The following is a 26,069-nucleotide window of genomic DNA, read 5'->3' on the forward strand; positions in this document are numbered from 1 at the left end:
GTGGAATGACAGCAGTTGGTTGAGCATGCTGGGGGACCTGACTGTCAGTTACCTCTTTAATGTGCACCACTTACAGGGGCACCTGGCCCACCTACTGTGTCTGTGACAGGCAAGGATGGTTCTGTTTCCTTTGGAGCCTCTACCAGTTTGGGTGGAAACATTAAACCTTCAGCAAGATTGAAAGAGACAAAAGCAGTAAGATATTCCTGAACTTTTGGAATGGGAATGGAAAACTATCAAGAATTTTACAGTTGAAAAACCTTAGGCATAGACAGGGTTAGTGAATAATTTTATTGTCTCTATTAGAGGGGATAATCATTTGTTAATGTTACCCAAGTCAGGAGTTGTATGTTTTCTCTCTGTTCTGACACTTTTTGTAGGCAGGTGAGACATTGAGGTTTGGGGCATTGATTCCTATCCAGGCCATGACTTAACACAGTTTACCAGATGTTCTCTACTAATCTCAAGCTGGCAGAATCTTCCTTTTCTACTGCTTCATTCAATGTGAGGTCATTACAACTTATGAACTTAAGAACTTAAATCAGAAATAAAACCTGTTTTAATTTGTTTTTCACAATTTAAATTTAATTAGTTTTACTTAATGTTTGGATGCTTTAAGTTCTTTTTTTAAGTTAGTTCATTCAAAAAAAAAAATGCAGATTTAAACCTTTAAAAATGTGGATTGGCGGGCTTTTTCCAGGTCTCAGATACTTGTCTTGATGTCTTGTCAAGCAGTGATAGAGGCTTGCTCTACCATGCCCATTCTTCTTGGGACACAGAAATCAGTGAGCTGCCAGAGAACTGATGGACCAAGTGGATTTCATGGAAGTGGCCCCAGGTATAGCCCTGCCTTTCCTCAAGCTATTCCTGCACATGTGGTCATGGTAACTGTATACCACCAGCCAGTTATAGTTCATTCAATAAACATTTGTTGATCCCTGTTTTGTCCTATGAAGCCTCTGGGTGATGAGGATGTACAAGAGGAGACCTGGAGGAGCTTGTGGGGAGTTGGATCAGTTTTGGGTGCATATGGAAGAATGAGTGGATTGGCAGAGAAACACACTGGGTGCTAAAGTTGTAGGGGCCCTGAAGTTGAAGTGACCACTTGGAAGCTACTCTCCTGTTTTGCTGTCTGCAGAGTGACTAGTACTTTTCATACTGAAATTCCCAATAATGGGGCTTGGAACATAAGGCCCGTATTTACACAATGAAGTCAAGTCTGCATTGTGGTACTGTACTATCAACATGTAATTCTTTTTTGCAAAAAAAACTTAGGTGTATACTTAAGTTGGGATGTGTGTGTTTCTATATTCAATTCAGATGAGGCTCACAGCCCCCCAAAATTGCCATTTGGCCTTAACCCTATTGCTAGTCCTAGCTTCTGCTGCCTCTGGCCTTAGGACTCACCACCCAATGGCCATGATTTCTAACTGAACAAAATTAGATATTTTTGTGTTGATTGAATTTATTTCTTTTGTTTAAATTTAAAAAGAGTTTCTTAGAAATGTAAGACTGGGGGTCTGGGAATATAGCTTAGTTGGTAGAGTATTGCCTCGCATGCACAAGGCCTTGGGTTCAATCCTTGGCACCACCATAAAAAAAAAAAAAAAAAAGTAGAATTGTAGGACTGGCTAGTAAATGATGATAGGGGATTATTGCTCATTTGGTTGGGTGTGATTTTTGCATTTTTTAATTAGTTAATATATTTTAATTAGGCATATATGACAACAGAATGCATTTTGATTCATTGTACACAATTGCAGCACAACTTTTCTCTGGTTGTACAAGATGTGCAATGTGTTGTTGCACCATATGTGCACTCATACATGTACCTAGGATAATGATGGCCATCTCATTCCACCATCTTTCTTGCCCCCATACACCATCCCCTCATCTCTTCCCCTTTGCCCAAAGTTTGTATTATGCTTTATTAAGTTCTGATTTGACAGACATATTGAGGTGTTTTTTTTTTTAAAAAGAGAGAATTTTTTAATATTTATTTTTTAGTTTTTGGTGGATACAACATCTTTATTTTATTTTTTTATGTGGTGCTGAAGATCGAACCCAGCGCCCCGTGCATGCCAGGCAGGCACACTACCGCTTGAGCCATATCCCAGTCTGAGGTTTTTATAGGTGAGGTAATAATTACTTTTTGAATTTGCTTCATTTAAACCAGAATTTAAAAAGAGGGAATAGCTACATGCTTTGTGTCTTAGTCTGTTTTGGGTTTCTATAACAATATTGGTACTGGGTAATTTCATAAAGAATAGATTTCTGACAGTTCTAGAGTCTGGGAGGTAGGTCCAAGAGCAAGGGGTTGGTATTTGGTGAGGACCTTCCTTTTGTTGATTTGTTTGGTACCAGGGATTGAAACCAGGGGTGCTTAACCACTGAGTCACCTTTTTTTTTTTGTCTGGGGGATAGAACCCAGGACCTTGTTCATGCTAAGTAATTATTCTACTGCTTAGCTACTCCCCCAGCCTGAACTCACTCATCTTTTGATTTTGGTGCTGGAGATGGAACACAGGACCTCACACATGCTAAGTACATACTCTACTGCTGAGCTACTCCCTCAGCCTGAACTTGACGACCACTCCTCCTCCCGCCCAGTGCTGGGCATTGAACCCTTCCGTGTGCTAGACAAGTGCTATACTACTGAGCTACACAGTTAGCCCCTGAATTTACTTTTCAGCATCCCGAACTGCTGGGATTACGGGTGTGCGCCACTGCACCCAGCTTATGGTAACTGCATTTTTGTCAGCAGTGCCCCCTCTTTGTCACTTGACAGTATGATTAAACAGCTAAGATTAAATCTCATAAATCTGTCAGCATTTTAGTCATCTTTATTTACTTGAGTACCTATGGCACACTTAGTATTGTGAGAAGAAGGTTAGTAACATTGCACTTTGAAAGGCTAGCCACTTAGTCCTAAAATTAGAGATCATGAGAGAACAGATACTACAGTGTTTTAGGAAAGACATGGAATAAGCATCAGCCAGTTCCAGGTGGGGACCAGGGAATGAAGTTCAGAAGCAAAGAAGGGGTGGAGACAGCCTTTAAGTACTGAGATTGGGGGAGTTTTGGTGTTGGGTCCATGTGCACTTGTTGCCACTGGAGGTGTCTGGCATCCACCTATTCACTCTTTTATCTATCAGATGAGTGTTGGTGCCAGGTAGAGACACTGGGGAAATCAACATGCTTCGGACCAGCCTGCCGCCTCAGAGCACGAAGCTGAGCCAAGAACAGATGGAAGAAGCAGACTTTGATATAAGTGATCAGGAAAACTTTTTTTGGTACCAGGGATTGAACCCCGGGATGCTTAACCACTGAGCCACATCCCATTTTTTATTTTTATTTAGAGACAGGATCTTGCTGAGGCTGGCTTTGAACTTGTAATGGTCCTACCTCAGCCTCCCGAGCCCCCGGGGATTACAGGTGTGTGTCACCATGCCCAGCAAGGAAAACTTTTTTTGTTATGAAAACTTCCAGTACAAATGAAGTCCCCAAGCCCAACTAGTAATAGTGTGGATGTGTGTATAGTCTGTTTTATGTACACTTTCTCCTTATCCCTGCTCTCTGCCTGTATGGGCTAAAGCTTCAACCTCCAGGACCTCAGGAGATAACTGTATTTGGAGAGGGAGACTTATCTTTAAAGATGTGCTTACATTTAAATGAGGTCATGAGAATGGGCCCTGATCCAATCTGACTGGTATCATTTTAAGAAGTGGTAATCAATACACATACATACACAGGAGGACAATCGTGTGAGGACATAGAAGATGCCATCTGCAAGCCAAAGAGAGGCTTCAAGAGAAACCACCTATGCCTATAGCTTGATCTTGGGATTCTAGTCTTTAGGCCTGTGAGAACAAGTTTCTGTGACTCTGTGACTGAAGTCCTGGGTTTGTGGTACTTCATCCTGACAGCTCTAGCAGGTTTTATTGTTTATTGGTACTGGGGATTGAACCCAGGGGCACTTTACCACTGAGCAACATTTTCTACATTTGCTTTTTATAAAAAGTTTTATTTTGAGGCAAGGTCTTGCTAAGTTGCTGAGGCTGGTCTTGAACTTTTGATCTTCCTGCCTCAGCCTCTTAAGTATCTGGGATTACAGGTGTGTACCACCACACCCAATCCTAGAAAGTTTTGAGGCAAACTCTTGAGATCACTTTGTAAATAGGAATGTCCTGGGCAGGTTTGGAGGACTAGGTCTGGGTTGTTGCCCTAGATAAGGCCATACCACATTCCGTGTGGACCATAAATTGCAGCCTACTCTTTGTGGTCAGGAAAGCTCGTAGGGCATTTTGGGTCTAGGCACTGTGAAGGACAGGCTTTGTCTTCAGGGATCTGTGGTGGAGGAGTGGGCCCAGCTGTGCCTTCTGCACAGACACCACATCATTGTCATGAAGGTGGATCTATGTCAGTGTACTTTCTACTGCTTGACTTTCTTATCCCTCAGATTGAAAGAAACAGCATTTCTTCAAATGATAATGCAAATGCAGGGAGTATGCATTTGGATTTGTCAGTTGAACCAATAGATATTTGGTTATACTGTTTTTTTTGGTGTTGAGGATTGAACCCAGGATCTCATGCATGCTAGGCAAATGCTCTACCACTGAGCTACACCCCCAGCACAGATTTTTCTTTTTTCTTTTAAATTTAAATTTAAATTACTTTTTTTTTTTTTGGTATAAGCAGGAAACTTTTTCCTAGCAGTGAGCCAAAAATGTGACACTTTTTCTTTTTTCCTCCCAAGTGTGCCTGGTTGGTAACAGTTTTCTGCTTGGATTGTACTAAGAATTAGGGCGTTTGATGGCAGGCATTAGATTTGTGCAATGAAAATAATCCTGTTTAATAAGCACAGTAGGAAGTTGGAATTTGGCTTTGGTTTGCAGCTTAAGGTGGTATAATCTTGTAACCCAGGAAGGTGTAAATAATAGTTGAATTCTAAAAGTGAGCAAACTAGTCGGCCTAAGCCTGTGGTGTTACTGTTTTATTCTTTCTTTTCTCTCTCTCTCTCTCTCTCTCTCTCTCTCTCTTTTTTTTTTTTTTTTTTTGTGGTACTGGGGATTTAACTCAGTGACACTCTACCAGATAGCTACACCCTCGGCCCTTTTTTATTTTGAGACAGTCTTGTTAAGTTGTCACTGGGGATTTAACTCAGTGATTCTCTACCAGTTAGCTACACCCTTGGCCCTTTTTTATTTTGAGACAGTCTTGTTAAGTTGCCCTAGCTGACTTTGAACTTACCATCCTCATGCCTCAGCCCTCAGAGTAGATAGGATAACATGTGCAACACTGTGACCAACATCGTTGGTATTGGCTTTTTAGGTGTGTCTCTTTTAGGGTTTAGAATATTCATGCATAAAATCATAGAATGCCATAAATTAAACGTTATGTCCTTTCTTTCTTGTACAATGTAAGAACCTATAAGTAGTATCATTCTGTTTATACTCTCTTCTGTTCTTTGTGAAATTTCTGACATTTATTTTACTTCCAAAAACATTATAAATCCAACAGTACATTGTTATTTTTATTTAAATGATTGACTTTTGAAATATATATATTTGGTACTGGAGATTGAACCCAAGGACACTCAACCACTATCCCCAGCCTTTTTTGTATTTTATTCAGGGACAGGGTTCTCACTGAGTTGAATTCTCACTGAGTTGTTCTAGGCTGACTTTGAACTTGTGATCCTCCTGCCTCAGCCTCCTGAGCCACTGGGATTACAGGCATGCACCACTGTGCCTGGCTGAAATATTTTATGGTATATTAAGTATTTTATGTAAATAAAAGTTGCATAGTACACCAAGCCTCCCAATATGGCTGGGGCTGTGGCTTAGTGGTTGAGTCCCCTGAGTTCAATCCTCAATACCAAAAAAAAAAAAAAAAAAAATCTTTTTAAAAGTTTTTAAATTTCGAGAAAGAGTTTTGTTAAATTGCTTAGGGCTCAGCCTTCTGAGTTGCTGGGATTACAGGCATGTGCCACTGTGCTCAGCATGGTTCCACTTGTTATTGAAGCTCTGCTTGTTATTTAATGGGCTTTTTGTTTTTGTTTTTTGGCAGTGCTAGGGATGGAATCCAGGGTCTTGCACCTGCTAGGCCAACTCTCACTGAGCTAAATCCCTCTGCTGGTTATTTAAGTGTTTTGTTAGTGTAATTCCATTTAGGTTATATGCATTGCTCTGTCTTCATGTTCTTTCTTTTCCTTTTTTTGGGGGGGGTGGGAGTCAGTGGGTATTAGGAATTTAACCAAGGGGCAGTTTACCACTGAGCTCTATCTCCATCCCTTGTTTATTTATTTAATTTATTTTATTTTGAGACAGGATCTCACTAAGTTTCTTAGGGTCTTGCTAAATTGCTGAATTTAACCTTGAACTTGTGATCCTCCTGCCTCAGCCTCCGAAGCTGCCAGGATTACAGGTGTGTTGCAATTGTGCCTGGCTCACTGGTTCTTTTTTATGTTATATGTAATCAGTCAATCTCAATTGTGAATTCAAAACTTGACAAATTTATTTATCATTCTTAGATTTATATTTAATTCTTCTTTTTGTGTTTTCTTGTGGTACTGAGGATTGAACCAGGAATGTTATACCTCTGAGCTAGACCTCTGTCTCTTTTTATTTTATTTTGAGACAGGGTCTTACTGTGTTGCCCATGGTGGCCTTGAACTTGGGATCCTTCTGCCTCATCTTCCCAAGTTGTTAAGATTATAGGTGTGTACCGCCTGTTGTAATACCACACTTTCTGTGTGTATGTTTTTAAAGTTTCCACATCTCTCTTGAAATTCCTTGTATCTTCTATCTTTTTTTATAGACATTTTTTCACCCCAGAGATGGAATCTTGTTGTGTTGTCTAGGTTGCCCTCAAACTCCTGGCCTCAAGCAATCCTTTATTCAGTCTCACAAGTAGTTGGGACTGTAGGTGAGTGCCCTCACGCTGACTTTCTATAGTTTCTTTAACAAATTTATCAAAATTATTTTTAAAGTTCTTGTCACATAATTTCAGCATCTGGGACATTTGTGAATCTCTTGCTGACTCATTTTTTTTCTCTTGAATTTGGGCCAAATTTTTGTGTTTCTTCATATAACAGCTTTTTTGGGGGTGGGGGGAGGCTGGCACAAGGGGTTGAACCCAAGGATGCTTGGTACTACTGAGCCACATCCCCAACCCTTATTTTTTATTTATTTATTTTTTTTTGTGGTGTTGGGGATCCAACCCAGGGCCTTATGCATGTAAGGCAAGCACTCTACCAGCTGAGCTATATCCCCAGCCCTTATTTTTTAGACAGGGTTTCTCTAATTTGCTTAGAGCTTTGCAAAGTTGCTGAGGCCGACTATGAATCTGTGATCCTTCTGCCTCGGCCTCCTGAGCCTCTGGGATTACAGACATGCACCACCATGCCCAGCTGTAGTGATTTTTTTTACTATGTGTTGGACATTGTGGATGATAGATTGTAAGGATTCTGACTTCTAAATAGTGTTGAATTGTTTACTAGGAAGTTAAATTAGTGGTGGGCTGTTTTGTTCTTTGGAGGTACGGTTTTATAGTGCTTTGTTACATCAGCTTTTTTGTTGTTGTTGTTCTGAGGATTGAACCCAAGACCTGGAGTCTAGTAGGCCAGTGCATAACCACTGAGGTATATCCCCAGCATACTCCCTCCCCCTCTTATTTTTAGTGATGCTAGGGATGGAATCCAGCATGGAAACTCCTTGCTCCCCACTTTTTATTTTTATTTTTGTGATAAGGTCTTACTGTGTTACTCAGGCTGGCCTGGAACTAGCAGTCCTCCCTTAGCCTCCCAAATAGCTGGAATGACAGGTGTGTACTACCATGCCTGGCTTAATACATCAGTTTTGATAGTTGATATATTTTTCCTAGGGTAAATCTCTTAGTCCTTGATGTACTTTTTTAGTTCAGTGACTCTTTTGGAGTTTCAGATGGACAATTTGAGGTATTTATCAAGTTTGTCTGATTTGGCAGGATATGAACTCAACTCTGTCTACCCTGTTGGTGGGGGCAGCTAAAATCTCTGCTCAGCTTTATCAGCTTCCAAGCTCTTATGTTCTTTCTGGACTCTTTGGTATCCCACCCCTATTTGAACAGTTCAAAGTTTAGCCAAAGATTTGAGGAGAGCTTTATATTCAAACTGGGACCTCCTCTTTCTGTGGTTCTCTCCTTTCCTAGATTTCTTGCTTTTTGAGCAGTCTCCAATCCTCCCTTAATCCCTCAGGTCAATAAAATTGCAGCTGTTTTGTTTGTTTGTTTAAAATTCCCTGAACCTCTTGACCAGGGAGCACTTTCATAGGTGAAACAGTGTAAAGGGTCTTGTTCAAGGATATTTTCTTCTTTCAAGGGTCAAGTTTTCTTTTTAATTTTATCTCCAGTGCTTTCAGAAGGTTGTTTTCCATATTTCATCTAGGATCTGTAATATCACTCTGTGAGAAGGTTATTCTGATACAGCCTACTCCTCTATTATAGGAATAGGGACCTCTTTTGGTTATTTTTCTTGATGGTATATTTGGGAGAGCTTTCTTTTTTTAAAAAATTATTTTTAGTTGTAAATGGACACAATACATTTATTTATTTTTATTCGATGCCGAGGATCGAACCCAGTGCCTCACACATGCTAGGCAAGCACTCTGACACTGAGCTACAGCCCCAGCCCCATTTATCTGTGGATTACTATAATTTATTTAAATTGCAGCTGTTTTATGAACTTTTAGGTAGTCATTTTGCTCTAACAAATAATGAAACAAGGGCTGGGATGTAGCTCAGTGGCAAAGCGTCTGCCTTGCATTCGCAAAGCCCTGGGTTCGACCCCCAGTTCCAAAAAAGACAAAAAAAAGAACAAATAATGAAACAATTAACTTTCTACCAGACTTTTCTGTGTGTGTAGTGTATCTATAAGGCTAATTCCCAAAAATGCAATTGTTGGGAAAGCATATGTTTGCAATTTTAGAGATATTAACAAATTGTTGTCTATTATAGGACTGATTTTTTTTTCAACACCTTTATTTTTATGTGGTGCTGAGACTAGAACCCAGTGCCTCACACATGCTAGGCAAGTGCTTTACCACTGATCACAACCCTGGCCCCTGATTTTTATTAAAAGCAATTTATATTGAGTGTGTGTGTTTTTTTTCCTTCACATATCTTTGCCTGTGTAGCACATTACCAAACCTTTAAATGTTTCCCAACATGATGGGTGAAATGGTTTTTACTAAAATTTTTGAATATTTTCCAAAGTGGACTTAAAATTATTTTTTTTGTACAAAAGAATACATCTATATCTCAGAAGAATAGCAAAATATATTCAATGAAAAAGTCTTACCCACTAGAAACAAGTATTATTAAGAGCCTTTTAGATTGTGTTCATGTGTTTGCATATATGATCTTTTTGTGTGTATGTGTGCATAGTACTGAGAATTGAACCCGGGGTTCTCTAAAACTGAGCTATATCCCCAACCTTTTTTAAAATTTTTTTTATTTTGAGACAGGGTCTCACTAGGTTACCCAGGCTGGACTTGAACCGTCTGACCTTCCTGTGTCAACCTAGGGGTAGCTGGGATTTTATTAAGTGTGTGCCGTTGCTCCTGGCTACATATATGACCTCCTTACTTGGGTATCATTGGTTACAAAGGCTTGCTTAGTACCCACTGCTTGAAGAATTTTTTTGGGGAGCTGTTGCTGCCTTCTTGGATCTCCTCACTGTCTTGAGCTCTTAGTGCCCATGAGACTGAGAGCACTAAGTGCTGTGTCAGAGGGAAATGGGTCATGTAGGCTTATGCGGTGCACTTAGGCATCTTTTTTTTCTGTTCCATAGGTCTTTACAAGCTTGGGTTGCAGAATGGGTGAACTGAGGGTTGAGGAGCAGGGGGAGGAAACTGAGGAGGAAGAGCAGTAAAGGAGGGAAAGAAAAGAAGGAAGGGTGGTTTCTCCTTTGGTCATCATGCATAGTGGTTGTGAAGATCACTGAAGAGCACCAGCTGAAGCCACATCTTTGGGCAGTTTTTTAAACTGTAGGTCATGGCTCATTAGTAGGGCTGGAAATCAACCATGTAGGTAAAAAGATATGGGTAGAGGACTGGAGAGTGTTGGTCTGTGCTGTCAGGTGTTCAGAATTGGACCACATTGTATGTTTCACATGGGGATTGTGATTTTTTTTTTTAAATTAAAAACGAACTTTTTCCCATAGAGTTTCTAATAAATTGCTTTTTTTTTTTTCCAAAAGAGATAAAAGAACTTGTGGGCTCTTAATCATGTAGTTTATATAACGGGATCTTCTTTAAGATTTTCTTTTATTGGCATGTTATACAACTGTCATTATCACTGGGATTTCTTTTCTCTGCCTCCTGGGTTGGAATAAGTACCTTTTTTTGTCTCTTATATCCTTTTTCTTTGGAAATATACCATCTAGTGAATTTTTCTCTCTTCCTTTTTTTTTTTTTTTTTGTGTGTGTATTTTTGGTAATGGGGATTGAATTCAGAGGCACTCAACCACTGAGCCATATCCCCAGCCCTATTTTGTATTTTATTTAGAGACAGGGTCTCACTGAGTTGTTAAGTGCCTCGCCATTGCTGAAGGTGGCTTTGAATTTGTGATCCTCCTGTCTCAACCTCCCAAGACTGGGATTACAGGTGTGCACCACAGCATCCGGCTTCTAGTGTATTTTTTTTTAAATTGTTTAGACATTGATGGACTTTTATTTTAGTCATGTATTTGTATGTGGTGCTGGGAATTGAACCCAGTGCCTCACACATACTAGGCAAGTGCTCTATCACTTAGCCACAACCCCAGCCCATAGTGTATTTTTTAAAAATCTTTATTTTTATTTATTTATTTATTTTATGTGGTGCTGAGGATTTAACCCAGGGCCTCGCATGTGCTAGGTGAGTGCTTTACCGCTGAGCCACAACCCCAGCCCCCCCCCCCCACCGCCCATAGTGTATTTTTTAAAAAGTTTTTAGGGTGTTAAGATCCCAAAGCACTGCAGGTGGGAAAATAACTATTTTGTATTCAACTTAGATGACACATTACCTTTACATTAAATTTCTATAGTTAGGGGTGTTGCTCAGTGTTAAAGACTGCTTTTTATTTTTTTATTTTTTGTAGTTTTTGATAGACCTTTATTTTATTTATTCATACATGGTGCTGAGAATCAAACCCAGTGCCTCACACAGGCCAGGCAAGTGTGCTATCGCTGAGCCCCAGGCCCAGCCCCAAGGGTGCTTTTTTGACATGTGTGTGGCTCTGGGTTCAATGCCCTGTACTGGAAAAAAAAAAAAATTCTGAGTTTAAGTCATGCATCACTTAACAATGGGAATTATTCTGAGAAATGTGTCGTGAAGTGATTTTATTGTGTGACCATCATAGAGTGTTGTACTTATACAAACTAAGATGGCTAGATGTCACTAGGTTATATAATCTCCTGGGACCACTTTCCCATATATGGTCTGTCATTGATTGAAATAATTGTATAGTATTTAACTGCAATTTCCCCTCAGAATTTTAAGGGAATTACCACATTTCCTTCTACCATGACCCATCTAATGCTGAAGTATTCTTCCATTATAGGTAATCTTTTCATTTTTCTTACTGGAAACTTTGAGATCTCTTAATTCTTATTTTTTTTTTTTTTTTTAAATACCAGGATTGAGCCTAGGGCACTTAACCACTGAGCCACATCCCCAGCCCTTTTTTTGTATTTTACTTAGAGACAGGGTCTCACTGAGTTGCTTAAGGGCTCAGCCTCCCAAGCTGCTGGGATTATAGGCAAGCTCCACTGCAACCACCAAGTTCTCTCTCTCTCTCTTTTTTTTAAAGAGAGAGAATTTTTAAAATATTTTTTAGTTTTTGGTGGACACAACATCCTTGTTTGTATGTGGTGCTGAGGATTGAACCTGGCCACACGCATGTCAGGCGAGCGCTACTGCTTGAGCCACATCCCCAGCCCAACCACCAAGTTCTCTTAATTCTGTAGGCTTTTTTCTCCATTGGTGTGCTGGGGATTGAACTTAGGGCTTTGCAGATACCAGCTCTGTCACTGAGCTACATCTGCATCTTGATGTTCTATAATTTTCTGAGAACTAGTCTAAGTATCTAGGATTTGTCTTTTACATTAACCTACCTCTTATTGGGCTTTTTCTGTCCACAGAATGGGGCCTCATTGGTTTCTTCTGACATTTGTATTCTTGTTTTGTCTTTGCTCTTGTTTTCCCCCTGGATGAATGCTAGACTTACTCTTGACCCAACTCTTCTGTGTTCCTTACTTTTTCTCATACTTTCAATTTTTTTAATATTTTTGCTTTATGTTCTAGGATAGGATCGGTAAAACTTGTTTAAAAAGTCAGAGAGAAAAATATTTTAGGCTTTTTGGGCCATGAGGCAAAATCAGTGTCATTAAGTTAGGAACTTAGATTTAAGGCAACAAATTTCCACAATGTTTTTATTGAATTTAGAATATAATAAAATTAAGTATAATTTGTTGTGATAAAGTTATAGTACAGGCCAGGCAAGTGTGCTACCGCTGAGCCCCAGCCCCAGGAATTCTTTTGGGGTCCTGACATTTTGCTTAATTAAGGTTCAAAGTTAGAACTCCTTCTCAAATTCATCACTAATGGGTTAGCCAATTAGTTACACCCATTTTATTATTCTAATTAACTTTTTATTTTGCCATTATATTTGTAATTTCTAAGATAACTTGTTCTTTCTTTTTTTAGCTGGCCTATTCTTGTTTTATGAATGGGGTTTCTTCTCAGATGTCTTTCCCTGCCCTGTCTCTCCCTATTCACTCTTTGGCCTTTCTCTTTTATGATGATCATGGAAATCATTTGTGTCTGTGAAGGATGGATGATGTCTATTAGTGAAGGAATACTCTCAGCATGTATTTCCTTTTTAGTTGTATCTGTTTCTCCGGGAGGGGCCCCCTGTAGTAGCCACAGTGGGGTGGGATTACTGGGCCTAGTAGTGTCTGTGTTTCCTTTCTTGCCTGGGTTCTGGTCACCTGGTTATACTCTGTAGAAGCAGCTTTTAGAAAGGAGGAACCTGATCCTGTGACTCTACTCTGGGTTTTAAAAAGATAAAAGTGATGGGGCTGGGGTTGTGGCTCAGTGGTAGAATGCTTGCCTAGCATGTACAAGGTGCTGGGTTCGATTCTCAGCACCACATAAAAATAAATAAATAAAATAAAGGTATTAAAAAATAAAGGTAAAGTGACAGGGAGTTAATACCATGTATCTATTCTTACAAATCTCACTTTAAGACTATTTTTCCCATTTTACACTGCTTTCTACATTTGTGGCATATTTGATATGTGATAGTAACTGAAGAACAGAATTATTCTGAGGAAACCAGTCTTTTTTTTTTTATTGGTTGTTCAAAACATTACAAAACTCTTGACATATCATATTTCATACATTAGATGCAAGTGGGTTATGAACTCCCATTTTTACCCCAATTACAGATTGCAGAATCACATCGGTTACACATCCACATTTTTACATGATGCCATATTAGTGACTGCTGTATTCTCCTACCTTTCCTATCCTCTACTATCCCCCCTCCCCTCCCCTCCCATCTTCTCTCTCTACCCCATCTACTACAATTCATTTCTCTCCTTGTTTTTTCCCCATTCCCCTCACAACCACTTATATGTAATTCTGTGTAACAGTGAGGGTCTCCTTCCATTTCCATGCAATTTCCCTTTTCTCTCCCTTTCCCTCCCACCTCATGTCTCTGTTTAATGTTAGTCTTTTCCTCCTGCTCTTCCTCCCTGCTCTGTTCTTAGTTGCTCTCTTTATATCAAAGAAGACATTTGGCATTTGTTTTTTAGGGATTGGCTAGCTTCACTTAGCATAATCTGCTCTAATGCCATCCATTTTCCTGCAAATTCCATGATTTTGTCATTTTTTAGTGCTGCGTAATACTCCATTGTGTATAAATGCCAAATTTTTTAATCCATTCATCTATTGAAGGGCATCTGGGTTGGTTCCACAGTCTAGCTATTGTGAATTGTGCTGCTGTGAACATCGATGTGGCAGTATCCCTGTAGTATGCTCTTTTAAGGTCTTCAGGGAATAGTCCGAGAAGGGCAATAGCTGGGTCAAATGGTGGTTCCATTCCCAGCTTTCCCAGGAATCTCCATACAGCTTTCCAAATTGGCCGCACCAATTTGCAGTCCCACCAGCAATGTATAAGAGTACTCTTTTCCCCACATCCTCGCCAGCACTTGTTGTTGTTTGACTTCAAAATGGCTGCCAATCTTACTGGAGTGAGATGGTATCTTAGGGTGGTTTGATTTGCATTTCTCTGACTGCTAGAGATGATGAGCATTTTTTCATGTACTTGTTGATTGACTGTATGTCCTCCTCTGAGAAGTGTCTGTTCAGGTCTTTGGCCCATTTGTTGATTGGGTTATTTGTTTTCTTATTGTTTAATTTTTTGAGTTCTTTGTATACTCTGGATATTAGGGATCTATCTGAAGTGTGAGGAGTAAAAATTTGTTCCCAGGATGTAGGCTCCCTATTTACCTCTCTTATTGTTTCTCTTGCTGAGAAAAAACTTTTTAGTTTGAGTAAGTCCCATTTGTTGATTCTAGTTATTAACCCTTGTGCTATGGGTGTCCTATTAAGGAATTTGGAGCCTGACCCAACAATATGTAGATCGGAGCCAACTTTTTCTTCTATCAGACGCAGAGTCTCTGATTTGATATCAAGCTCCTTGATCCATTTTGAGTTAACTTTTGTGCATGGCGAGAGAAAGGGATTCAGTTTCATTTTGTTGCATATGGATTTCCAGTTTTCCCATCACCATTTGTTGAAGATGCTATCCTTTCTCCATTGCATGCTTTTAGCCCCTTTATCAAATATAAGATAGTTGTAATTTTGTGGATTGGTCTCTGTGTCCTCTATTCTGTACCATTGGTCCACCCGCCTGTTTTGGTACCAGTACCATGCTGTTTTTGTTACTATTGCTCTGTAGTATAGTTCGAAATCTGGTATCGCTATACTGCCTGACTCACATTTCCTGCTTAGAATTGCTTTTGCTATTCTGGGTCTTTTGTTTTTCCATATGAATTTCATAATTGCTTTATCTATTTCTACAAGAAATGCCCTTGGGATTTTGATTGGCATTGAATTAAACCTATAGAGAACTTTGGGTAATATTGCCAGGCAACCAGTCTTTTTGGAACCAAGAAATAATAAACTTTATTGTTACATGTTAATAAAGTTGAACCATGTGAACTTGCGGTTTTTATAAGTAAAACACTGTTGAAAGCCAGCACTTTGATTTAGTATAATAAAATTGTACTGATGGTCCCTAACTACAGTGGTTTGACTCAATGAGTTTTTTACTTTATAATGGTGCATAGTTGTACCTGTATAACCATTGTTTTTTACTTTCAGTATAGTATTCAATAAATTACGTGAGAGCAAGGAAAGGAAGGGAAAAGGGAAGTGGGAGGGAAGGGAAGGTTGAGCCATTGGGTTGGGGATATAGCTCAGTGGTAGAGTGTTGCCTAGCATGTGCAAAGCCCTGGGTTCAACTCCCAGCAGGGGGAGATTAAAAAAAAAAAAGGTGGGGAAGGAAGGAATGGGAAAAAAAAAAAAGGCATACACGTGATAGCCTCTGAGGGCATGACAACTGGTTTCTTTTTTTTTTTTTTTAATATTTTTTAGTTGTAGCTGGGCACAATACCTTTATTTTATTTATTTATATGTCGTGCTGAGGATCAAACCCAGGGCCTCGCCTGTGCTAGGCGAGTGCTCTACCGCTGAGCCACAACCCCAGCCCAGACAACTGGTTTCTTAAGGCTTTTGGGTGTAGACTAAATTATACTACCAGCTTTCCTGGATCTCCAACTTGCAAATGGCAGGTAATGGGACTTTTCAACCTCCATAACCATGGAAATTGATTGAATTGTATATTATGCAGATAGAAAAAGAATGAGGAAAATCTCTGTATGTTGATATGGGTGTTATTATTAGACTATGTTGTGCATAAAAAAGAAAACTTGAATACATATATATGTAATATACATATTTACTTATAGGCCCAAAAGGAAATGATGAAAAGATAAATAGATACTAATTAAAATGGTTAATATTGAGAGGGTATAGAAAAGGAATAGGGATGGAAGAGAAACATCTGTGAATGCATATTTTTTTAAAACATTCTTTTAAAAAAAAAAACAAACCTTTATTTATTTTTATGTGGTGCTGAGGATCGAACCTAGTGCCTCATACATGCTAGGCAAGCGCTTTACCACTGAGCCACAACCCCAGCCCGAGTGCATATTTGTATGTACTTTTACTTTGAAACCTTGTGATGATTTTATATAATTAGAAATTTAAAATTAAAAAGAAAAGGATAGTTATTAAAAATTAGATGAAGGGAGCTGGAGATGTAGGTCAGCGGTGGGACTATTTGCCTAGGATGAGATGTTCACCACTTTATTATAAAATAGGGTTTTTAAAAAATTCTTATTTGTTATATATGATAGCAGAATGCATTACAATTCATATTACACATATACAGCACAATTTTTCAAATCTTTGGTTGTATATAAAGTGTATTCACACCATTTGTATTCTCATACATGTACTTAGGGTAATAATGTCCATCTCATTCCTCCATCTTTCCTACCCCTGTGCCCTCTCCCTTCTTCTCCCATTCCTTTTCCCTATCTAGAGTTCGTCCAACCCTCCCATGCTCCCCCTCCCAACCCCACTATGAATCAGCCTCCTTATATCAGAGAAAACATTCAGCATTTGGTTTTTTGGGATTGGCTAATTTCACTTAGCATTATATTCTCCAGCTGCATCCATTTACTTTCGAATGTCATGATTTTATTCTCTTTTATTGCTGAATAATATTCCATTGGGTATATATACCACATTTTCTTTATCCATTCATCTACTGAAGGGTATATAGGTTGGTTCCACAATTTAGCTGTTGTGAATTGTGGCTGTGTCCCTGTATATATAAAATAGGTTTTGTGTTAGATAATTTTACCTATTCTAGGCTGAGTTAAGTGTTCTGGTTTTTTAAAAATTTTTAGTTGATTTATTTATTTATATGCGGTGCTGAGAATTGAACCCAATGCTTCACACATGTGAGGCAAACACTCTACCACTGAGTCACAACCCCAGCCCAAGTGTTCTGTTTTTGATGTGTAAAGACTGAATCCAGGGCCTCACACATGTTAGGCTAATGATTTACTCCTGAGCTACATCCCCAGACTTTTTAAAATTTTATTTTTGAGACAGTGTCTATCTAAGTAGAGGAAATGGAGATCCTCCTGCTTCAGCCTCCTGTGTAGTTGGAATTTTAGGTGTGAGCCACTTTGCTTGGCTGATTTGAATGTTCTAAGCACGTTTAAGGTAGGCTAGGCTAAGCTAGGATGTTTATCAGGATAGGTGTATTAAATGCATTTTCAGCTTATGGTATTTTCAATTTGTGATGTGTTTATTGGAAACTTGTTGGGAGGAGCATCTGTATTTTAATTATTTGGTTTACATGTTGATCTGTGAGTGATCTGTAGTCACTCTAATTAGCCAGAAGATTAATTAAGTAGTTTTTCTATTTGCAAGTCATTCTGAAATATTCTATAAGGAACCTCAGCACCAATAAGTCCAACTTCTCCTTTTCTATATTAGGAAATTTAAAGAACTCAAGGCAAAGTTGCTGGTGGACACACACTACTTAGTTTCAAATTGGTGACTCAACTTGCTAATCCTGGAGGCAGGTAGAGGCATTTGCAGGCTGAGTGCCTTCTAGCCACATGTGCCTTGCCCAAGCCCCACTTGGAAATGCACCTTTCCCCAGAAAGGTCTTGCTTGCCTTAGAGCAAGTGGTGAAAAAAAGCATGTCTGAGACAGCCTTGTCCATGTCTCTACCCTTCCATGAGTTTAGGGCCCTGGGTTTTCACCAATAGCATGCAAGCCTAGCAGTGTTTTCTCTCTGATTTTTAACTTTAGCATCAAAACTTCTGAAAGGTCAGACGTCCAAAATAGCATCCCTTAGTTGACTGCATGGGATCCTACAGAAATGCAGGGGGTGCTGCTTGTGGGATTTGCTTGCTGTGAGTAGTGGGAAAATATTTATTTGTTCATTTTGTGTCTTTTTGTTCATGCAGCCCTCTTGAATTTTATCAACATTCTGGATGCTGCCCGCTTTTTAAAAACTGTAAACAAGTGCAGTGGGCTTTGCAGAAGGAAGCTGTGGTTTCTGGTCTTCCTGCTTGCTCATGTTTTTTTTCAGAGGGAGGGCTAACATCTGACCATATTTTTCTACAAGTTCAAGAGAGAGTAGAGAATGCACCAGAAGGTGAGGAACCAGAATTCCTCCAAAGAAATTGCTCCTCAAACTGAGTCTCCAACGGGGTATTCCATGGAGAATGAGGTAGGTTCAAATCCAGTGTGGAAGGAGCCGCCTAGAACAATTGTGTGGGGCCCTTGTGGGTGGCATTTATGCCATTTCTCAAGGCTTGTTCAGGATGTCCTGTCCTCTGACCTCTACTCTGGGACATTGGGGTGGAGGGTTCATTTATCAGCTTCTTTGGCTGGAGGGCAGTCAACAGTGTGTGTGCCTGGAAATGAGGAGCCATCCCATCCAACTGGAGAGTAGAGGTTGTTACACTCATTCATTTTTACTTAGGAATGAGGCCATGGTTTTTCTGTCTTTGAGGGAAAAGTAATTTTCCTGTGGATTTGTAGTCAGTTGAGTCCCAAGATCTGAGTTGAACAATGGTAAAGGAAAACGGTCAAGAAATTGATAGCATCCAAACCTGGAGAGACTTGTGCCTGGAATTTTTTCCATAGGCCCATAGTGGGACCATAGCTGTGTACTAGTGTGGATTTCAGTCCATTGGCTATGGCAGCCTATGGGCATTAAGGTGCATATGCATTTGCCACCAGAGCAAACCGGCAGCAGTGGGCAGAGATCTGATTCTCTAAACTTGGCCAAGTCCTGAGATGGGGACACATACAGGCAATGTTGTGCTCATTATTAGACATGTGTAGTACCAGGGAAAGGTCCTTTTTCCATCAGGCATAAGACTACTCAATTTTCTTAAAAGAAATTGAACCTATCTAGGGGCACTACAGTGAGTGCTGGGAGTTGTTTCCAGTTTAGATAGGCAGTTTTGCAGGGCAGGATTGGCAGAGGGAGCTCTCTGTTACAGAGTTTGCAAAAGAAAATTTGTCATAGCCTCCAATACACATAGACCTAGGGCAGTGTATGATATATGAGAAGTGCAGGCTTGGATGTATAGGGACATAGCCTCTCATTGTTCATCTGGACATAATTGTGCTTCTGGTTTTTGTTGAAGCAGGGGTACCCTGAGCAGTTTTCTGACCCTACACACTGAGGTTGGTGCCTCTTCTAGTCACTCTCCCTTATCCTTGCCAGGCCTGGTCATTACTGGGTAGTTGGAGTTTGTCTGCCTCTTAGACTGGGGGCATTCTGGGGAAAGGAATGATGGCTCCTTCACTGTTAATAGCAGTGTCTGGTGTGTGGCAAACCGTCGTGAGACTCTGCTTAAGGTTGGACTCTAGCAGATGCTGGGTCTTTTATTTTAATAATAAGTGTCTTTGTTCAGAGTCAGTCTTGTTTTATTAGCAAGGTAAGACCTACCTTATAGTTTATCGTGAGGATTAAATCAGATACACATGTGAAAATGTATGAGGTACCCCATGCATCTTGGTTTTCTTACTTTCTTCCTTCTTATATTTGTTAGCACTTTTCCCAGAATTACTTGCTGAGCTTACGTTTTGTACTGGGGATGCAAGTAGCATGTATGGCTGTACTGTTTACTTTGTTCCCAGAGCAGAGGCCACTGTCTCATAAGTCTAGGTATGCTAATTCTTTCGTTCATTCATTAATTGATCAGTACAGGGGATTGAACCCAGGGGTGCTCTACGACTGAGCCATATCTCCAGCCCCTTTTATTTTTTATTTTGAGTCAGGGTCTTGCTGAGTTGCTTAGTGCCTTGCTAAGTTGCTGAGGCTAGCCCAGAACTTGTAATTTTCTTGCCTCAGCCTGTGGAATCACTGAGATTACTGATGTGTGACATCACACCTGGCTTTTGCTGGTTCTTTTACAGGATATATTTCTTACTGTACATGAATAAACAGATGCTCTGATTTAGAAGTTAATATCTGAGAAATTGTGTGGTAACCTCAGTCCTTCAGAATCTTTTCACCCAAGTGGACCATTAGATTGATCTTCCTACTTGATGAAACTCAAGACCCATAGTGGACACAGGTCATGAGAGAGCATGTTCATTATGTAATGTTCTATACAGGCCAGAGGGAGTTTTAGTTTTGGTTTTTATTTTTATTTTTATTATTTTTAAAAAGTTTTACTTATTTATTTTTATGTGGTGCTGAGGATAGAACCCAGGGCCTCGCATGTGCTAGGCGAGCGCTCTAAGGCCGAGCCACAACCCCAGCCCTAGTTTGGAATCTGTAGAACATTTAAACTAAGAAATATATTTTGGGTTTCCAACTTTGTGTGTGTTGCTGGGGATCAAAAACAGGGTCTTGCACTTACCAGGAAAATACTCTACCACTGAGTAGTAGAGTATTCCCCAGCTCCAAGATTTCCAACTTTAAGAGCTGTTTTAAGTTTAACATGGCAAATAGTACAATATTGCAAGGATCTGGGGCCTTTTCAGAGTGAGTCTAGAAAGTTCCACATAGTTATCTGAGGTAGTGTATATTCCACATGGATGTCTATACGATGCTGCACAGAAACTCAGAGCTAGGTTCACTCCTCCCTGTTCTGTACCTTGGGCTCTGGCGGCCCTTTCAACCCTATAGCCTCCGTTTCTTCAGAAAAGACTTAGGCCAATAGTGTCATCCTGTGTTGGGACTCCACTCATGGAAGAGACACTCACTCAACCCCCTGCTCTTCTGGGGGCCAGTTGGGTCTTTTGATTTCTTGAGGTCAAAGATGATAGATCATTTTGGTGGTGATGAACATGCATACTCAATAAAACACTTGTTGAATGAAGATTGATGGTTGCTAGACTTTTTAAACTTTGGATCTGTAGAACATTTCAGTGAGAAGGTGAATGTAATCCCAGGGACTTTGGAGACTGAGGAAGGAAGATTGAAAGTTTGAGGCCAGCCTCAGAATATAGCGAGGCCTTTAGCAACTTAGCAGGGCCCTGTCCCTGTCTCAAAATACAAAATTAAAAAAGGCCTGGGGGATGTGGCTCACTGGTAAAGTGCCCCTGGTTCAATCCCTTGTACAAAAAAAAAAGGGTGGGGGAACCCATGATAGGTTATTGGAATCTTGATTCTGTACATCAGAATATTCTAAATTATTTATCAGTTTAATTTTTAACCACAATTTTCATGTTCAAAAGCAGCTTTAGTTAAAAAATCTGAGATGCCGTCTTGTTCTGTTTTGTTGCTGAAATAGCAGAGTACTCCCTTACAGTGCTTCTTGTTCCTCTTGCCTGTTCCCCATGGCTGAGAGAGAACTGGGCCAATGCAAAAGTGCTAATTCTCTTCCACCAGAGCAGCAGCTACCCTTCATTCTGTGCTAAAGACAGTGAAGTTGTGGCAGATGTGCTTGGTGTGTTTCATTACTAAATAGTTTCAACAGTCCACAATCTAGGAAGACTCATCTATCCAGTAAAAAACAAAAACAGGGTGGTTTAGCATTATGGCACATATTTGGGGCCTGCTGTGTGTCTTCAGCATTTACTGGCTATTTTTGTCATGGATTTAAATTCTGTTACTCTGTTTTGGTAATATTTCTCCTGCCTAACTGTGATACCCTTGAGGGTAGGAACTATCCCTCTTCCATCTGTGGTGCCTCCCTGGTTGCCTAGCCTGGTATAAACACTAAATGAAGGGTCACCACCAGCATTTATTGTTCTCCAGTCCTGTGTAGGCTCTGGGGCAGAGATGAAAGTGCCAGGGGCAGTGGTGACAGAGTTGGGCTCAACTAGGGAAGAACAGACCCCTGGGCAGTAAGTCATTCATGGGGGCATCCATAGAGGGTATCTACAGGGGTTGTACATGGTTTTCTTGTCCTGCAGGGGTTCTGAAAGATGCTCCCAATGGTTGTATCACTGCCTAATTGCAGAGGGTCTTTCTTTAGTGTTGGGACTGCAGGACAGGGCCCTGGGGTCCTTCCTAGTGTAGATTAATTCTTTATGTAGATTCTAATTTTATGAACTGTATATTACTTTTATGATAACAGTATAAGTTGCCCGTGGTTTGAGAACCTGTAAGGTGTGGTGAGGGCTTCTTGGTTAGAGGGCTATCTTAGCAAGTCTTCGTCTTAGAATGGGTTCCTCTTGTTCCCATGTGTGGATTAGTAGTGAGTTTGATAGCAGGCAGCTTCTGGAGGACAGGCCCACCAAGCTGAACTGCTTGCCTGCTGGAGCCAGTGCTCAGCCATAGTAAGCTACTGAGAGGAGGGAATTCTGTGGGGTCACAGGAAGAAATGTTTTAGGGATACCTATTTTCCACTGGCCAGTGTGAGACCATGAACTCTATAGAGACACAGGTTTATGGGCCACATGCCTTTGTATATCCGTAAACCTCAGGGCTAGGCTATGTACATCATAAGAACTAGAAGGAGAAACTAGTGGTTAAGTGTAACACATGTGAAGAGTAATTCATGTGCCATCTGGTCACCGAGGATGGTGTCAGTAGTGAGGAAATCACAGTTGTTTTTGGTGGGGCTGATGAAACATGATTTTTGCATTGCTAAAATTACATCACCAAATGTGGGGGGTCATATCCAGCTTACAGTTTCCCCTCAGTAAAAATCTGATTTGACAAATCACAGGTGACTGTTTCTCACCCTTCTCCCTTGAGAACCCCACATTGAGACTGCCTGGTCCAAATGCCACCTGCTCCCATCCACCACTTATCAAAACTCCTCCTGAGGCCCAAAGTACAAACTTGTGAAGGGTCTGAAGAGAAAAGTCTGAAAGGTACCCCAGGGGCAGCTGTTGTAGAGTGTGAATGTGGCAGCTCAGAACTAGCATCCTGCCAGCTTTTCCAGAACCCTTTTCCATCTGTTCTGTTATTTGTCTTAGAGAGGGTTGTCTTCTAAGGATATTGGTTCTTTTAACTTTATATGCTTTTATATCTTGTTCCAGTTTACGTATAAACAGTGAGAGGCAACAATCATATTCATCCTTTTCAAATATAAATATTTCAAAGGTGAAAACAGTACAGAGCATAGAAAATGGAGCTCTGTACACACATCATCCAGCCCCAGCTGTTACCTGCTGTGGGGTCCTTCTTTCTTTTTCTGGTACTAGAAATTGGATCCGGGGGTGTTTTACCACTGAGCTATATTCTGAACCCTTTTAATTAAAAAAATAAATAAATAAATTTTGAGACAGGGTCTCACTAAGTTGCTTAGGGCCTCCCTGAGTTGCTAGGGCTGGTTTCAAAGTTGCAATCCTCCTGCCTCAGTAAGTCTCTGGGATTACAGGCATGTGCCACTGGTCTCGGTGCTGGGAACCTTCAGTTATCTTACTCTACCTTCTCCCCAGTGCCAGCAAGAAATTTTAAGGGGCTACCTCTGGGAGAGCTACTGGTCAAGAAAGGGTGTCAAGGTCAACAATTGACTATTCCAGGTCAAGGAGGCAGATGCTGAGTGGGTCAAAATAGCTGACACGAAAGGAAGTATTTTAGTGGATCAGAGGGCTCTGAATCTGAATCAGAGTCTTGTCCCATGGGGAGAGTGGATAAAGCACTCAGGTGGGTGCCAGGCCCAGTTTTATTTTCTAGTCTGGTCATGAGGTGTAGAAGACAGTCTGAGGCTTTGGCACTATTTTTATAATGATAGATGTTGAAGAAGAGATGAATTTATGTATGCAAGAAGGTGTATATTTGAATGGTACTGGGCATTGAATACAGTGATGCTTTTTCACCAAGCTACATACCAGCCCTTTTAATTTTTTAATTTTGAGATAGGGCTTCACTGAGTTGCTTAAGCTGGCCTCAAACTTGTGATCCTTCTGCCTTAGCCTCCCAAATCTCTGGGATAGGTGTGTACCACTGTACCTGTGAGATGAATTTATAATATATTGTCAAGAGTAAAAACAGTCATAAAATAACTTGACATATATTTTGCTTGTTCACAGTGTATCAGATGTGTGCTCAGCGGATTTTGTAAATTATTTCATAGTCTGCTCACAGACTGAGGATCATAAACTCATTTTAGAGATGGTGAGAGTTCAGATAATCAGTTTGCTCAGGAAACTATGCAGCCAAGACCATCATGCCAGAGTGGAGGTCAAGCCTCCAGCCTGAGGAACTTGTCTATCTACTGGTAGCAAAGGGTCCTTGAGATGTAGGAAACCTTGGGGTGGGGGTGAGGATAGGCATGATAGCAGAGTGAGTGGACAGCTCCAACGCCAACTCTTCTCTCATCGTTTTATTTATTTATTTATTTTTAAATATTTATTTTTTAGTCTTAAGTGGACACAATATCTTTATTTTCTTAATTATTATTTTTTAGTTGTAGGTGGACACAGTACCTTTATTTTTATGTGGTGCTGAGAATCAAACCCAGTGTCTCACACATGCTAGGCAAGCACTCTACCTCTGAGCGACAACCTGAGCCAATATCTTTATTTTACATTTATGTGGTGCTAAGGATCGAACTCAGTGCCTCAAGCATGCCAGGCAAGCACTCTACCACTGAGCCACAACCCCAGCCCCCATTGTTTTATTTTTGTTGAACAGGATTTCTGATTTCTGTTTCAATGAATGTAATAAAACCCAACATCAAAAGGCCATGGATTTGAAGGGTCAGCAGTAAAGGTGAGGGACGGGAAAAGCTGTCTCCACTGTCAGAAGGCAGCAGAGTCAGGGAAGATTTTTGGGCCTATTATGTGAGGATGGGTGGACTTTGCTTGTTTATTGATTTTTTTTTTTTTCTAATGCTAGAGAGCAGAGTGTGCTGGTAGGAGGTGGGGAGGGTCCATGCCAGGTAGGGTCTGACCCCAGCCTGACTATGGGGGTAACTGCAGGAAGCTGCTGGACCATAAAATTTTGCCTTTATTGGAAGTGATCACAGAGTTGTACCCTCAGCTGTGATGTCTATGAAATTGGTAGTTGACAAGGTGTTCTATGGGACCACAGGTTCTGTGACACCACTCTGTGTTGGATTTTGTGTGTGGCTGGATTTTCCATATTGCAGGGGAGAGAAGTGAAAGCTTTTAAAGTATCTGATAACTCATAAATTTTGTTTGTTACTGTATTTGGGAATAAGAGAAGGTCTAAGCTGGGCCTGCTGTGTGGACCCAGCTGCTGTCTGAGCACTGTCACCCCGTCTGGGTAGGCGAGCCGTAGAAGCAGCTGAATCTCCTCGCTAAGATGTCTGTCAGATCACTGAGAAAAAGGCAGTGATGTCATTGTCTCTTGCAAAGGTCACTTGGTGTCTTTGCCTGCATTTGTGACATTTTGCTGCTGAGGTAGCACTCAGTGTCTTGTTTTCTCTGGGTTTATGTTCAGGGACTGCAGCGCCATCTCTTAGCAGAACTTGGGATTGCTTCCTCATGGTGTCAATGATCAGGAGGTGCCAGGCCCTATCCTGGCGTTTCTTAGGCTAGGTTTGCTTTCATTCTCTTTCACTCTCTCTCTCTGAATTCACTTTGATTATAGGATTATTTTTCAGAACTTTCATGAGGTGCCTAACAGAGTGTGAGATTGCTTAGTGAGGGACCAACCAGCATGATCAGGTGTCTAGTTGTCTGCCCCTGAAGCCTGGAGGCCCTGCCAGAGGGAAGGGATTGCAGAAGCAGCACATGCTGCATTAAAAAATGAGCTTCAGCTGGGTGTGGTTGTGCATGCCTATAATCCCGGCAACTTGGGAAACTAAGATAGGAGGATCACAAGTTCAAGGCCAGTCTCAGCAATTTAGTGAGACCCTTAGCAACTTACTGAGATCCTATCTGGGGAAAAAAAAAAAAAAAGGGCTGGACATGTAATTCAGTGGTAGAGTGCTCCTGGGTTCAGTCCCAGCACCATGAAAGAAATGAACTTCTGTAGACTGCTCCACCTTGGCTGCTGAGAT

At 40.6% G+C, this 26,069-nt stretch overlaps 1 protein-coding gene across 5 annotated transcripts in view; it reads left to right on the forward strand.

Annotated features, from left to right (window-relative positions):
* Nucleotides 1-26,069, forward strand: part of Ccm2 (CCM2 scaffold protein) — a 62,969-nt gene that overhangs the window by 1,319 nt on the left and 35,581 nt on the right. Inside the window, exon 1 of one of the 5 annotated variants that reach the window (XM_026399455.2) lies at nucleotides 18,207-18,409. The exons of 3 other annotated variants lie outside the window; for them this stretch is intronic. In XM_026399455.2, coding sequence (XP_026255240.1) covers nucleotides 18,323-18,409 — 87 coding nt within the window. In that variant the 5' untranslated portion in view covers nucleotides 18,207-18,322. Of the gene's footprint in view, nucleotides 1-18,206; nucleotides 18,410-26,069 lie in introns of those variants that run through there. One more of the 5 variants, XM_026399457.2, reaches the window with a different exon arrangement.

This window comes from Urocitellus parryii, chromosome 3 (genome assembly GCF_045843805.1).
Source record: "Urocitellus parryii isolate mUroPar1 chromosome 3, mUroPar1.hap1, whole genome shotgun sequence".
NCBI classification, from domain to species: domain Eukaryota; kingdom Metazoa; phylum Chordata; class Mammalia; order Rodentia; family Sciuridae; genus Urocitellus; species Urocitellus parryii.